The sequence below is a fragment of the Monodon monoceros genome, unplaced genomic scaffold (genome assembly GCF_005190385.1).
Source record: "Monodon monoceros isolate NGI ecotype Baffin Bay Population unplaced genomic scaffold, NGI_Narwhal_1 Super_Scaffold_6, whole genome shotgun sequence".
NCBI classification, from domain to species: Eukaryota; Metazoa; Chordata; class Mammalia; order Artiodactyla; family Monodontidae; genus Monodon; species Monodon monoceros.
Window position 1 is genome coordinate 64,308,249 of NW_021703783.1, and position 12,808 is coordinate 64,321,056.

Genomic DNA, 12,808 nt, shown 5'->3' on the forward strand with positions numbered 1-12,808 from the left:
CCAGTAACAATGTTCTTACATGATAGGGTCCCACGGGATCTGGAAAGCTTAATTCCTGCTGTGACACTGCTGGGTTACCATCATCATTCAAAAAATATTACACTAGCAAGCTATGTACATCCACTTAAGGAAAAGGTTATAAATATCAAACTCTGCTTTATAAAGGCCTCACTATAATATGGTGGGGGCCAAAGGTAGAAACCTGCTTACAGGTTTCTGGAAAGACCGTCCCCCTATAAAATGTACTTAATTTAAAATAAATTAAAAAGTCGAAGGGGAGTCTCTGCCTCCTTCACCATTCCATTACTATGGAATTTCAAAACTGTTATAGTTGATTGCTAAATTTAAACATTTGATTGAAATGATTCGTTGAAAGCTCTGCTCCCTTATTTCCAAAACACTTTATTTCATCTGAATTTCATATGGTATAGAAGTTATTACATGCTTGAACCTGTTGCTCAAATAGCAGGTTCTTTCAGTTCCTTTTTTTTTTGGCCATACCAAGCAGCATTCAGGATCTTAGTTCCCCGACCATGGATGGAACCTGTGGCCCCTGCAGTGGAAGCATGGAGTCTTAACCACTGGACTGCCAGGGAAGTTCCCTCTTTCAGTTTTGAAGGCCAACCTTCATTCAGCAGCAAATAATTAAGAAACAAATCATATATAATGCAGAGCATATACAGAAAATTTTCTTTTAGAAAAACAAAAAATATTTGGACATTTTATATTTAGTATAGCTTAGCAATCCAGTCTGTGTTGACAAATTTAGTTAACTGTTAGGAGGGACAGTACATATACAAGAGAACTCATTAGCCAGCAGATATTTTAACCCTTGATTAATCAGGCAACATGTCTGACCTAATTTTTTTCTTGTATTTTTTTTAGAAGATACTCCATTTGTAAATTCAAGTTTGGTTGCCCCTTTTTAGTCTTTTTGCTCAATATTTTGAACACTTCCATTTTCTTCTTTTTGTAGAGCCTTTGAGCTTCTTCTCTCTCTTGTTTTCTCCTCTCAAATTCCTGAAATTATTAACATATATAATTTTCATTAGTAACAAACAATAGATATTGTTCAATAATTTTGTTGAAATAGCTATCACCATGCAAACACTTCAGGTTTGTCTTATATTTTGCAAAATGTGAGGTGTTACTCGTAAGTGCAGCAGTGTACCCTCTTTGCCGCTATGATACATGCTATGCCATAGAATAATGTAAAGTTATTAAACAATTTTAATTATTTGTATACAAATAAAATTAAAGCACAAAGAAGGCACATTTATTTAATGGTTTCACATTTAATTAGATCCACCGAAGAGTCAGAAGTGACGTTAGAGGTTATCTAGTCCATGTAACACAAATCATTTCCAGAATATCTGGTATTCTTTTAAATTTGCCATCTGATCCAGATTTAATTCAAGAAGCATTTACTGACTACAAGCTATATATATGTAAAATATTGTGCTAGGTATTATGGTTTTGATTATTTAAGAATTAATCATGCTCATTTGATTTGCTAAGATAAAAGACTCAAATTCATTGGAGTTTAAAGAAAAATAATTTGAAGTTATATAAACCTGAAAATCACTACTTGAAATACAATATTCTTAAATATAAAAGTTAAAAATTCTTAAATAATGCAATATGTGAACTGTTTTTCAGTTTCCCCTGTAATGCATATAGCCCCCAAATGATACAGCCTTACATTTGTACGGTGACATAATTAACAAAGTGCTTTCATATACGTCACAGCATATTCCATCCTTTTAAAACTTTTTATGCTAGGATTTATCTTCACCTTACAAATAAAGGGCTGATGCTCAATTTTCACGGTTACAAAGATGTAACATTTATACATACATAAAGGAAGTTTTTTTTGAAACAGTAAATGTTTTCCAGTATAATGGTCCATATTCCATCTGGTATACTATTTCCAAAGGTGGCAGGTTTCAGAAGGTTGGTTAAAAAAATGCATAATCTTAACTAACTGTGAAACAAAGGTCCAGTTTTTCCATGGAGAAATGTTTCTGCTTTACCCTAGTCTGCCATCAGTTTAAGAATAATCATACGAATTTTAGATGTTAAACTTGCAGATTTCTTAATTACACGATTTGTAAAGCTAAGACATAAAAGAAATTATATGTCAGCACCATCTTTGGGGTATTTTTGATCGATGTGCTCTCCTTTTTAAAGTGATAGATTAATATAGCTTCAATATAAGAAACAAGAAACCACAAATAAAATAATTTTGTTGAAGCTGTGGATACTTTTGTTCTGCTCATTTGAAAAAGGCTGTTATAATTTTGGGTTTCTGAATGATAACAAAGTGTGGTAACTTTTTGCTAAGTTAATCTAGTAAGGTTTTTAATAAGCAAAACCAACTCTTTAATGTAAATTTATGAAAATCATCTACATTTTTAAAAATTAGTAGTTCTCAAATTTTATTACGCATAACCTCTTGAGGCACTTGTTAAAAAAAATGCAACTATCTGGACCTTACTCTTGAGAAACACTGTCCCAGATGCTCATATTATTAACCTATGAGCAGTACCTTTAAAATCCTATTCTTGACTACTACTATCACCTCTCAAGGGTAATATAAACAATCAAGGAATCTGAATGTTGAAATTCTCCAGCTCTTCTCAGATTATTCATTTACTCAGCAAATACTTACAGAGGGCATACTATGTGCCCCATATTAAGAAGAAAAGCTTACATATACACTTAGGATAAAAGAACATGAATCTAAATATTTTAAAAGTAGATCTTACTTGTCTCTTAGCAGCACGCTTAGCTTGTATCTGCTCATACTCTTCCTGTGCTTTTTGATTTGATGTTTTCTTTTTATTTTTCTTTGGAATAGTAATGGAACTTTGCAAGATAAATGAAAACAAATCACAAGTATTAAAAATAATACAACCAAAATTATGACACAATTATGTCAGATAGTATTTGTATAGTCAAATCTCACTAATGCAACTTAAGGGGTGGGGGTGAAGAGAACTTGAAAGGAAGAGGACATTAATTTTATTATTAAAATGTCCAAATAACATATTAGAAATTTTGTTACAGCTTTCAAGATATAGAAAATAGTAAATGGAAAGTCTTGGAGAAATATTTCAACCAGGGAAAATACAGAAAGCTCTGAAAGATCTGAAAATGTTTAAAAATAGGAAACCAGCATATGAATGGTAGAAATGACAGACTGAAAAAGGCACTAATTTGAAGGACGTTATGAAGGACCTTGTGGGTGTACATGAACTTTAATCCCAAAGTTCTTTGACCAACTTGTCTCTATTCCGTTTCATTTATTTTTTTAATTGCAACCAAGTCTATGTCCTCTTGGAAAAAAAAAAAATCCAGGTTAATAATAACAGTAGTAGTAGCAGTTAAAACTCATGTAGCACTTCCCATGTATCACATGCCTTTTTAAATACCTATATAAATGAATTCATTTAATCTTCACAACATCTGAGATAGGTCTAAGATACCATAGCGTGTAAATAATCCATTCTGGGGTTGTACAACATGGCAGCTATAAATTACATACTTACTATTATTATTTGCATTTTAGAGAAGAGGACATTGGGCACAAACATATTAAAGCCAGGTCCAAAGTCCACGATGTTAAGCACTACACTACAATACCTCTCAAAAATTAAATTATTTTTAAAAACATACATTAATAACAGGAGTTAATCATGGTCCAAGTAAGTTAAATGTACTTGAGAGGCTGAAACCTAAAACCCAGGTCTCTTAATTCCCATTCCATTACTTCTTCTATTAAGCCTACCTGACTTAATTTATAGTCATTTAAGCTAACATGAAAGCCTCCATGAAAATATTTTCACATAATTACCTGTGACTTCTAATATGCCTTAAGAAAAATCCCAATTAATATAGAAATTGTTCTGTAATCTCTTTCCTAAAACCCTACTTACATCTACAATGAAGAATTTCAAAAGATGGTAATACATACTTTATTCTTATGCTACATTGTTCTTCTGGATGAGGCTGCTCAATGCTACAATGTTCTTCAGACAAAGCCTGGTCAGTGCTACACTGCTCTTCTGGCAAAGGCTGATCAACTTGTTCTTCTGACAGAGGCTGGTCAGCTTGTTCTAACAAAGACTGGTCAGCTTTTCTAAGCTGCTTCCTGAGTCTTTCCTCTTCAGCTAAATAGAGATGTTTCAGATGATCAGGGTACCGATCCGTGAACTGGGATTCCCGTGAGGTTTTAGCCTTCTTTTCCCTCCATATCAATTTCTTGTAATTTTGCTGAATTTTTAGTTTTCTTCGAAATGCAAAGCCTTGTCCTGTTGAAGAATATATCAGTCATGAATTACTTTCTGAGAAAAAAATTTGCATGAACAATGTAGTTGCTAAATTAAAATTAAAAACCTTTTATATCATCACGTTTAGGTGCTAGAATTACATTATGTTTTGCTGTAAAACGTTATTTCAAGAAAACAAGTTTAAGCTAATGGAATGAACAGTATACTGGTCCTTCGCAAAAAGACCAGGCTAACGGTAATTGTGCAGAACTAAAGAATCTCAAAGAAGGAAAAAAGAGTAGAGTGTTGCACAACTCCAACTTATTGTACTCACAAATCAAACAGATTTCTTAATTCATCTAAAACACTTAACCTAGGTCTTCACTAAATACCTCCGGGAAAAAACCCTCGCATCTATTACCTTACGTTAGAGAAAATACGACTGATTTTCTAAAGTAATTCAACGCAAACGAGGAAAGACGGTGTATGACTTTCTCAACAGCAATTATCAGAAAACTACCTATTTAAGATTTATACATTCCAAATGGGTTTTTAAAGTACTTACAAACAGCAAGACAAAATGAAAAACACAAACTAAAACGAAGCAAATAAACACAGTAAGAGAAGACTGGAGGGCTCTGGGGTATTTGTAATCAGCAAGAGTGTGGGGCAGTACATTTCCGGCCTCGCCTTCTATCCTTTACCGTAATACATGCACAAATGGACTCATAGATTCTCTCTGCTTACGGTTTCACGGGGAAAATGTAGACGAAAAGAGTTCTCATTAAAAAATGGGATTAAGTCGAGGAAAATGTTGAAAGATTTAGAGCAACACTGCCTCGCCTTCCCGTCCAGAACTCTGAGACGCCCACGGCTTCAGCAGATTTAAGAATAGATTTCTCTGCCCCAAGTACGGCTCGGTCTGGTTCCTAAATCCTTCCCAGCTTGGGCGGATCGCGTATCCTAAGATTTCGCAGGCCCGAGGACTTGTAAAAGGCTGCCTTCTTACATACATACCCTCGCGAACGCTCCCCGCGAAGGCCTGCGGATGATTAGGTCGCCACGTCCTCCGTTTCATATTCTTATTTCTGAATCCGACCAGTGAAACTCCTTCGCCACGCGACCCAAAGCTCCCTGTCTGCCCCCTTGCTGCATGCCTTACCGGCGCCATGGCACACCAACCACGGCGCCAGAAAAACACAACTGGCGCGGTAAAAAATACGTCATCAGGCAGAAGCAATCAGCCGCCCACCCACAGTCCAGATCGGAATTCTATTTATCCGGCCTATACTTTCCACTGAGCCCTTGCCTTGCGGCCACGTTTGCGCCACCTACAGCCCGGGAGGGTGGGCGTCATGGCGGCTTCTGGGCCGCTCCCGGTGACCCAAGACCTGTCCACGTTGCATGCCAAGTTGCAGGGGCTGCTGCGGTTCCTGACGGAAGCCCTGTCCATTTCCAGTGCACATACGGTGGACTTCTACACGGAGTCCGTGTGGGAGCAAGTGGTCGACTTGCCCCCGGAGACAGTGCTGGCGGCGCTGAGATCGGCGGCGGAGGCGGAGGCCCAGCCCTCGGAGGCGCGCCTCCAGGTGGAAGCCGAGAGTGGATCAGGTGAATGGCGGGTGGGCGGGGCGTTCAGGAAGGCGGAGAGACATCCCGCCCAGTGAAGGGTGGTGTACCGTAGCGGAAGTCGAGCGGAAACAGGTACGCGGCGGGACTGGCACTGGCGGGGCAGGGATGCGCTGCCTGGTAGCAAGCGGAGCCCCTTCTCCGCTTCCTGGAGGCGTGGGGCGGGACTCTCCTCCCGAATCCCCTGTCTTCCATGGGTGCTTGTGTATTTCCACAGTTTAAAGAGAGCAAGAAACATTGCTAGGACCTTTCTTCATTTAGTAATTAAACAATCATTTTCTTAACCGGAGGGGAACAGTGCTTATAGATTGCATGTGGAGCACAGCAGAAGATAAATCAACACCTAACAATCAAGATCATTTCAAATGGTGATTATGGCCGAGAAGAAAATAAAACCAGTCAACTGTGATAGCGACTGTGTGAGGAGGCTGCTTTCACCTGGTTGGTCATGAGCATGAGAAGGCGCCGGCTGCAGTGAGCCACAGGAAGGGATTTCAGGCCCACGGAATCGCGGAGGCCCAGGGCAGGAAAGAGCGGGGTGGGTTGAGGTTCAGATGTCTGAGTGGCTAAAGCCAGGTGCCGGGCAGTGGCAGGTGCGGCCAGGGAAGTAGGCAGAGCCGGATCCCGCGGGGCTCTCTGGGCCTCGGAAGGATACTGGGTTTGAAGTAGGATGAGAAAGCTTTGGGCAATTTAGTCAATATAGTGTCTTAATATACTTTACATTTGAAAAGATAACTGTGATAGTTATTTGAAGAACAGACTAGTGGGGCAAATCTGAGAGGCCAGTTAGAAGGCCATTTCAGTAATACAAGGAAGAGATGAGAGGATTGTGGGCTAGGATGGTAGTAGTGAAGACCGGGAATATTTGCTATCTCTTTTGAAAACTGTTTATAAAATATCTACTACTGAAACTTAGATTCTACTAAGGCAAGTACATTTTGGAAGTAGTATGATGAGAAGACACCAGCAGGATCCTGGGATTTCTTCTACTTTGTTTCCAGGCTGTCCTAACCTTGCCCTTGCTGGTGAACTTTATTCACTTGAGCATTCTCTGAAGGCAAAGCACTACTGGCGGGCCTTCCTATGATAGAACTTGGTAAATACTGGTTTCTTTAAAGTCACTGTGTATTGTTGGAAAGTTAGGCACTTTTTTTTTTTGGTCGTTAACACAGTGTATTATTGGCACACTTAACAGTAAAGCATACATAAAATCCAGCTGTTTTATAATACACGGAGCCACTGTCTTTTCACATATAGAGAAACGCATTAATATGCAAATGGAAAAATTAGTTTTTTAATAAAGTTTCACATAAATACACTGGAATTGCTCCCAAAGAAAAGTCCCCATAAAAGAACCAGGTTAGGGCTTTACAAAATATTATACAGGAAATATACTATGAAAAGAAACAACAGTCAACTCAGATACAAGAAAAACACAAAAGAGTTTCAGATTTATTAAACTGCCCACAAAATTAATGGATTACATGGCTTGAAAATATTTGGATCAACAGAAATTTTACAAACGCCTACATTCTAAATGGGCCAAGTGCCCTTCTTGACATAAAAATCTGCCTTGGTGCCTTTGATGACAAAAAGACATTTCTTGTTTCAGCACTCGGGCTCGATTGAACCAACTCAGGATGGAGGACCAATTGACCTTAGCTCGGCCATAAATTACCCTGCTGGGCCCTCTTAGCTGTTACCTTATGAAAGGAAAGGTGAAGGGGGAAAAGAAGATAAAGGTACATTTAAATTACTTTCCAAAAGTGGATTTTTTTCCTTTTCTTTTTTTACTGAAACAAGTAACTCTCAGATGCAAATCAAAAAGCAGAAAATATTTTACAATATTAAAAAGTCTATCTGTAGTTGGGTTCGGCATAGAATGAGATCCTGAGCACTGAGGGTTTATTAACAATATGGCGTTTGTTGGATGGTTGGGTGGGGCGGGGGGAGTGAAATTAACAAATGTGGTTAAAACCGAGCCAGGAGAAGCCTAGCTTTTGCTCTTATTTTATAATTACGATCACTGCCAGTATCTGTGTTACCTGTGAAGGTCTCCAGGGAGGGGTCATGGAAGTTTATTTGGAATGATCCTCTCAATTAAAAAAAGAAAGAAAGAAACTCAGATCCCTGTGGTTTAGAAATAGTTATTTGCATGGAAAAGTTTTAATGTCTCTTCCTTTCTCTGCTGTGAGTAAGGATCTGAAATAGTGATTGCAACTCACAGGGGCTATTGACAGTGGATTCTGGAGCAGGTCAATCTTACTGGGAAGCTTGGGGTGGGGGGTTTTCTGTTTTGGTCTCTTGAGTGGTGGGAGGTTTACTGTTCCATGGGCTACTGTTCCCCAGGGCTGGTGAACTGGTGAAGTCTTCCTCGTCGTCTATGCCGTTGGCTGCATCATACTGCGTGTTTTCTAATCTAGTGATTAGCCTTTTGTCCTCATCCCCAAACTCCCCTCGCATCAGAGTTGGCTCTCCTACCACCATCAAATCCTCTGAGGAGGACTGGAAGTGACTCCTTCAGGGCCCCTCAATGCTTCTCCTTAAATTGGCCAGAAGGGGTCACTGCTGTTGAATGACACAGGTCTCCATCCCTCCCAGGGTTGAGGCTGCAGTTCGGGATCGCTCCTAGCCCAGGTACCTGACTGGACAGACTCAGGTTGGCAGCTGGCGTCTTCTTGCCGCCCGTGCTGTTGGCAGTGTTCCCAGTGCTGCTGCTGGTGGAATTTTTTTCTTTTTGTCTGTTTCGTTGTCGGTTGCCTTGTGGGTTCTGGCGGCGCCACCATCCGCTGCCACTTCTGAAACAAGCAGGTCTTCAGGCAGTCTTGTGGACTGAGGTTGTAAGTTTTATGTCTGGACATCAGTTCCTGCATTGGCTCCAGTATTACACACAACCTGAGGTAGTTGACGGTGAAATTTGTTAGCCCCATCCTGATGTTTTTGGACAGCTGATCCAGGACCTGAGGATCTTGTGCATGCATGGCAAGCATGCTTCTTGGGACTAACTCTCTATTGTCTAATGGTAAAGTGCCATGTTTTTATTCTCATGAGATCATCAAAGGTGAACTCCAAGGTCAGCCTGCCTTCTGTACACATCTTGGTAAACATGGGCTTCCCGTGCTGGGTGACCATCACACGCTGTCTCAGTCCACTGTGATGGATGAGCTGTGGTAGGATTCTTTTGAGTGTTTGAGAATGTAATACAGGTCAGTATTTAAAACACAGTGCTAAAGTAACGGGGGATGAGGGTCCTGCTGATAGCTGCTAGTGTTGGAGGGTCTCCTGCGGAGGCAGGGGCTGGCTGTGGCACACCGTGGGGACAAGGACCCTGGCAGCAGAAGTTCTGGGAAGTACTCCTTGGCGTGAGCCGTCCCAGAGTCTGCCATTAGCCCCACCAAAGAGTCGGGTAGGCTCCAGTGCTGGGTCGCCTCAGGCCAAACAACCAGGCACTTCTTCAGTTTACTCTCAAAATGCCTAATACCTATGATAACATGGCAACTTAAACTCCAAAAGAGTTTAAGATCATGTCTGTCCTGCTGTATTCCAGCACCTAGTAAAATACCTAGCATGCATAATTAAATACTCAATGAATATTTGTTGAATGAGTTAATGAATGACTCATTCTGGCTTCCAAAAGAGTAAAAGAAACTAATTAAATATGAAGTCCAAGACTTTCATATGGGTTTGACCTAGGCTTCATACAATGAAAGAATTAGATTGTTTACATATCCTAATAATAACAATAATAGGATTAATTGATATTTACTATTTTCCCTGCAGTGTGTTGTTTGTTTGCATATTTTCCCTTTTAATATTTACAGTAGTCTGGCAAGATGGGTTCTGTTTTCCCCATTTGTGAAATTGCCAGTTGAGGAGGTAATATACTAGGAGCACAGCTTGTAATGGAGATGCAAGCCTGGGTCATCGGACTCCACAGGGTCTGAGGTCTTTACCACCGTGATAAAGGTTTTTCTGGATTATTTAAGATTGAAGTACAAAGGGCATTTACTATCAAAACTGATATTTTGATGACATGGATACATTTCTTATTTTTTGTTTTGTTTTTATTGTTTCCCCTTCAAGAATGTAAGAATTGTTTTGTTCACTGTTGTATCTTTAGTGCCTAGAATGGTGCCTGGTCAGAGTAGGTGGTTGATAAATATTTGACGAATAAATAAATGAATAATGCCACTTATTTGTTCTCTCAGCTAGGAACAAAATACATCTTTTGAGAAACACAACCAATTTTGTGTCAATTCAACAATAATGGAATCTAGACTAGATTATTCACCTTTGAAATGTCTCTGACCCTGCAGAATTTTATATACAAGATATTCAATTGTACAAATGGTCTGCCACCTCCAATATTAAAAATAATGATTTTTTATAATATATGCTTGTAAGGAATATTAATTTTTGTTTATGTAAAGATTATGTAAATATGGACATTTTCTCCATTACTATATAAAGTCTATTGTTTGTGTCAGAGAAGAGTATTTTTTGCTCTTTGACCAGATTTGTATCTTATTAAAGAATTGTTAGTTTCTCTATAAGTATAATTTAGCACTTAATTTTTATACTGTTTAGTCAGACAGGGTACAGATTCCAATTCTACCAGCTCTGTGACCTTGGGGAAGTTTGTTCATTCATTCGTTCATTCAGGGAACACTTACTTAGTGTCTGCTGTGTCCCAGTACTTATCTAGGAGCTAGGGAAATAGTAAATAAAGCAAATAAGAATCCTTATCTTCACCTTGCTTGCATTCTAGAGGGAATAGAAATAATTTTTTAAAAGTGCCACAGAGAAGAATCAAGTAGCAAAGAGAGGAGTAAATAAGGGGATGGGCAGGAGGAAGATACGTTTGCAATTGTAAATAGGTTGTCCTAGCAAAACTTCATGGAAATAACTCTGGACAAAAAATCTAAATAAGGAGAAAATGGAGTCATGAAGCTATCTGGAGGCAGAGCATTCCAGATAGTGAGAACAGGGAGTGCAGAGGCCCTGATCTGGGAGCAGGCATGGTGTGTTCAAGGAGCAGCAAGGAGACCTGAATGGATTTCCATTAGGGTCTCACAAGGAGTGTGGTTTTCTGTCAGCTGGATATGAGGAGTTACAAATAAACACAGTTCCCAGAGCTGCACTGAGTTAATGCACAGTATGTGAAAGTACACTAGCATATGTCTGGCATAATCATTTGGTATTTTATGAGACCAAGTTGTTTCTGAAAATCCTCAGTGTAGCCATTTCAGTAGATTTCTCTTGCCAGGTGATATTCTGGCCTGGTCAGAGTCCTGAAAGTTTCTTTTCCTCTGTTCATCTAAAAAGAACTAGAGAGAAAACAATATTAATTCTCCACAATTAAAAAGGAAAGATGGTGAAAATAACTGTATTTTAAGGGCATAAATTATGGGTGTTGTGGTTTGAATTGTGTCCCCCCAAATTCATAATTCGAAGCCAAAAACCCCCATGTGACTATATTTGGAGATAGTCTTTAAAGAGGTAATTAAGGTTAAAAGAGGTCAAAAGGGTGGTGCCCTAATCCAATAAGAAGAGGAAGAAACACCAGAAGGGTGCGCACAGAGGAAAACTATGTGAGGACCCAGTGAGAAGGCAGTTGTCTGCAAGCCAGGGAGAGGGGCTTCACCGGGAACCAGCTAGCTCTGCCAGCACTTTGATTTTGCACTTCCAGTTTCCAGACTGTGACAGATTTCTGTCGTATAAGCCACCCAGCCAGTGGTATTTTGAATGGCATCTTGAGCAGAATAATGCTATGGGCTTTGCAGACTGACTGCCTGGTTCAAGTCCTGGCCTCACCACATACTCGTTTGGTTAGCTTGGGCTACAACTCTTTGTGCCTTAGTTCTTCATCCATAAAATTGGGATAAATAATTATAGTACCTACTTGATGGGGCAGTCTGAAAGTTATGTGAGTAAATACATGGTAAGGGTTAAGCGGAATGCCTAACAAAGAGCAGCACTTAACCCACGCATTCACTTGACTCATGTTTACTGAGTGCCTTCTACCTACCAGGCCCTGTTCTAGACCCTACTGTTATGATACTGAACACAATAAAATCCCTGCGTATGTGGAGCCTATGTTTTAGTGAAGGTTGATACCCAGAAAACTGTATATGCGCGCGCGCGCGCGCACACACACACACACACACACACTCGTTTTCCAGGAAGGGAAAGTGAAAAATGGTCTATCTGAGGGAAGAGTGTGTCGGGCCAAGTGAATAGCAGGCACCAGGTGGGAACATGCTATGTGTGCTGGGAGCACAGCAGAGCCATCCAGGTGAGATTGATCAGAGATGAGGTTTGAGTAGCGGCCTGAGGCAACTTCATGTGGGACTTGCAAACCATACTGAGGGCTTGGCTTTTACTCTGAGTGGAATGGAATGCTCTTCAAGGACTTCATGAGGGGGTATGCTGTGTGATTTATGTCTCAGAGGGATGACTCCGGCTTCTTTGTGGAGAAGGTGAGGGTGGAAGCAGGAGGACAGGATAAGGCTATTAAAATAGTCCAGGGTGGGCTTCAGGTAATGACTGCTTGAAGAGGTCAGGCAGTTCCTCCAGCAGGTAACAATGACAAACACTGACCGGATTATTAAAAACTATTGGAAGGTTCTGGAAGGTGACCAAAGGGGGACAGAAATATGAGCAGAGTTTGATGTTGGAAAACTGCTACTGATTGGGAAGAACTGTGAACTCATGACTTTCTTGCTGGGGGTGCTCCAAACCCCCCTAGATCTGGCAGTCTGGAACAACATTCTTCCCAGCTCAAGATGGCCACAACAGAGTTCAGAGATGAGAGCAGATGGAAATTTAAGGAGCACATTCTGGAAGGAGGGCCACAGAAGGGCTGAGATTTAAGATGTGAGTATAAACTCTGGCTAAAACCCTGGATG

At 40.1% G+C, this 12,808-nt stretch overlaps 2 protein-coding genes and 1 pseudogene across 7 annotated transcripts in view; 1 reads left to right on the forward strand and 2 right to left on the reverse strand.

Annotated features, from left to right (window-relative positions):
* Window positions 1-674: 674 nt before the first annotated feature.
* Window positions 675-5,507, reverse strand: CCDC59 (coiled-coil domain containing 59). The gene is made up of 4 exons (XM_029204800.1): window positions 5,289-5,507; window positions 3,977-4,313; window positions 2,769-2,868; window positions 675-1,020 (listed from the first exon to the last, which is right to left on the reverse strand). The coding sequence occupies exons 1-4, from the start codon at window positions 5,440-5,442 to the stop codon at window positions 859-861; spliced, it is 753 nt and encodes a 250-aa protein (XP_029060633.1). The 5' UTR covers window positions 5,443-5,507; the 3' UTR covers window positions 675-858.
* An 89-nt stretch (window positions 5,508-5,596) lies between these two features.
* The window catches only part of METTL25 (methyltransferase like 25), a 165,813-nt gene continuing 158,601 nt past the window's right edge, over window positions 5,597-12,808 (forward strand). For all 6 annotated transcript variants that reach the window (XR_003791041.1, XR_003791040.1, XM_029204799.1 and 3 more), the window contains exon 1: window positions 5,597-5,882. Coding sequence is in view for 4 of the 6 variants with exons in the window: in XM_029204799.1 (XP_029060632.1) it covers window positions 5,627-5,882 (256 nt within the window). In the remaining 2 variants the exon portion in view is untranslated. The remainder of the gene's footprint in view (window positions 5,883-12,808) is intronic.
* LOC114885222 lies at window positions 7,781-9,047 on the reverse strand (annotated as a pseudogene).

Excerpts from the sequence above, each read along its gene's own strand:
- CCDC59 (XM_029204800.1), bottom strand. The coding sequence starts at position 5,442 with ATGGCGCCGGTAAGGCATGCAGCAAGGGGGCAGACAGGGAGCTTTGGG. Across the intron at positions 2,869-3,976 it reads CAATGTAGCATAAGAATAAA|TTCCATTACTATTCCAAAGA; the intron begins GTATGTATTACC and ends TATCTTGCAAAG. Across the intron at positions 1,021-2,768 it reads AGCGTGCTGCTAAGAGACAA|GAATTTGAGAGGAGAAAACA; the intron begins GTAAGATCTACT and ends TAATAATTTCAG.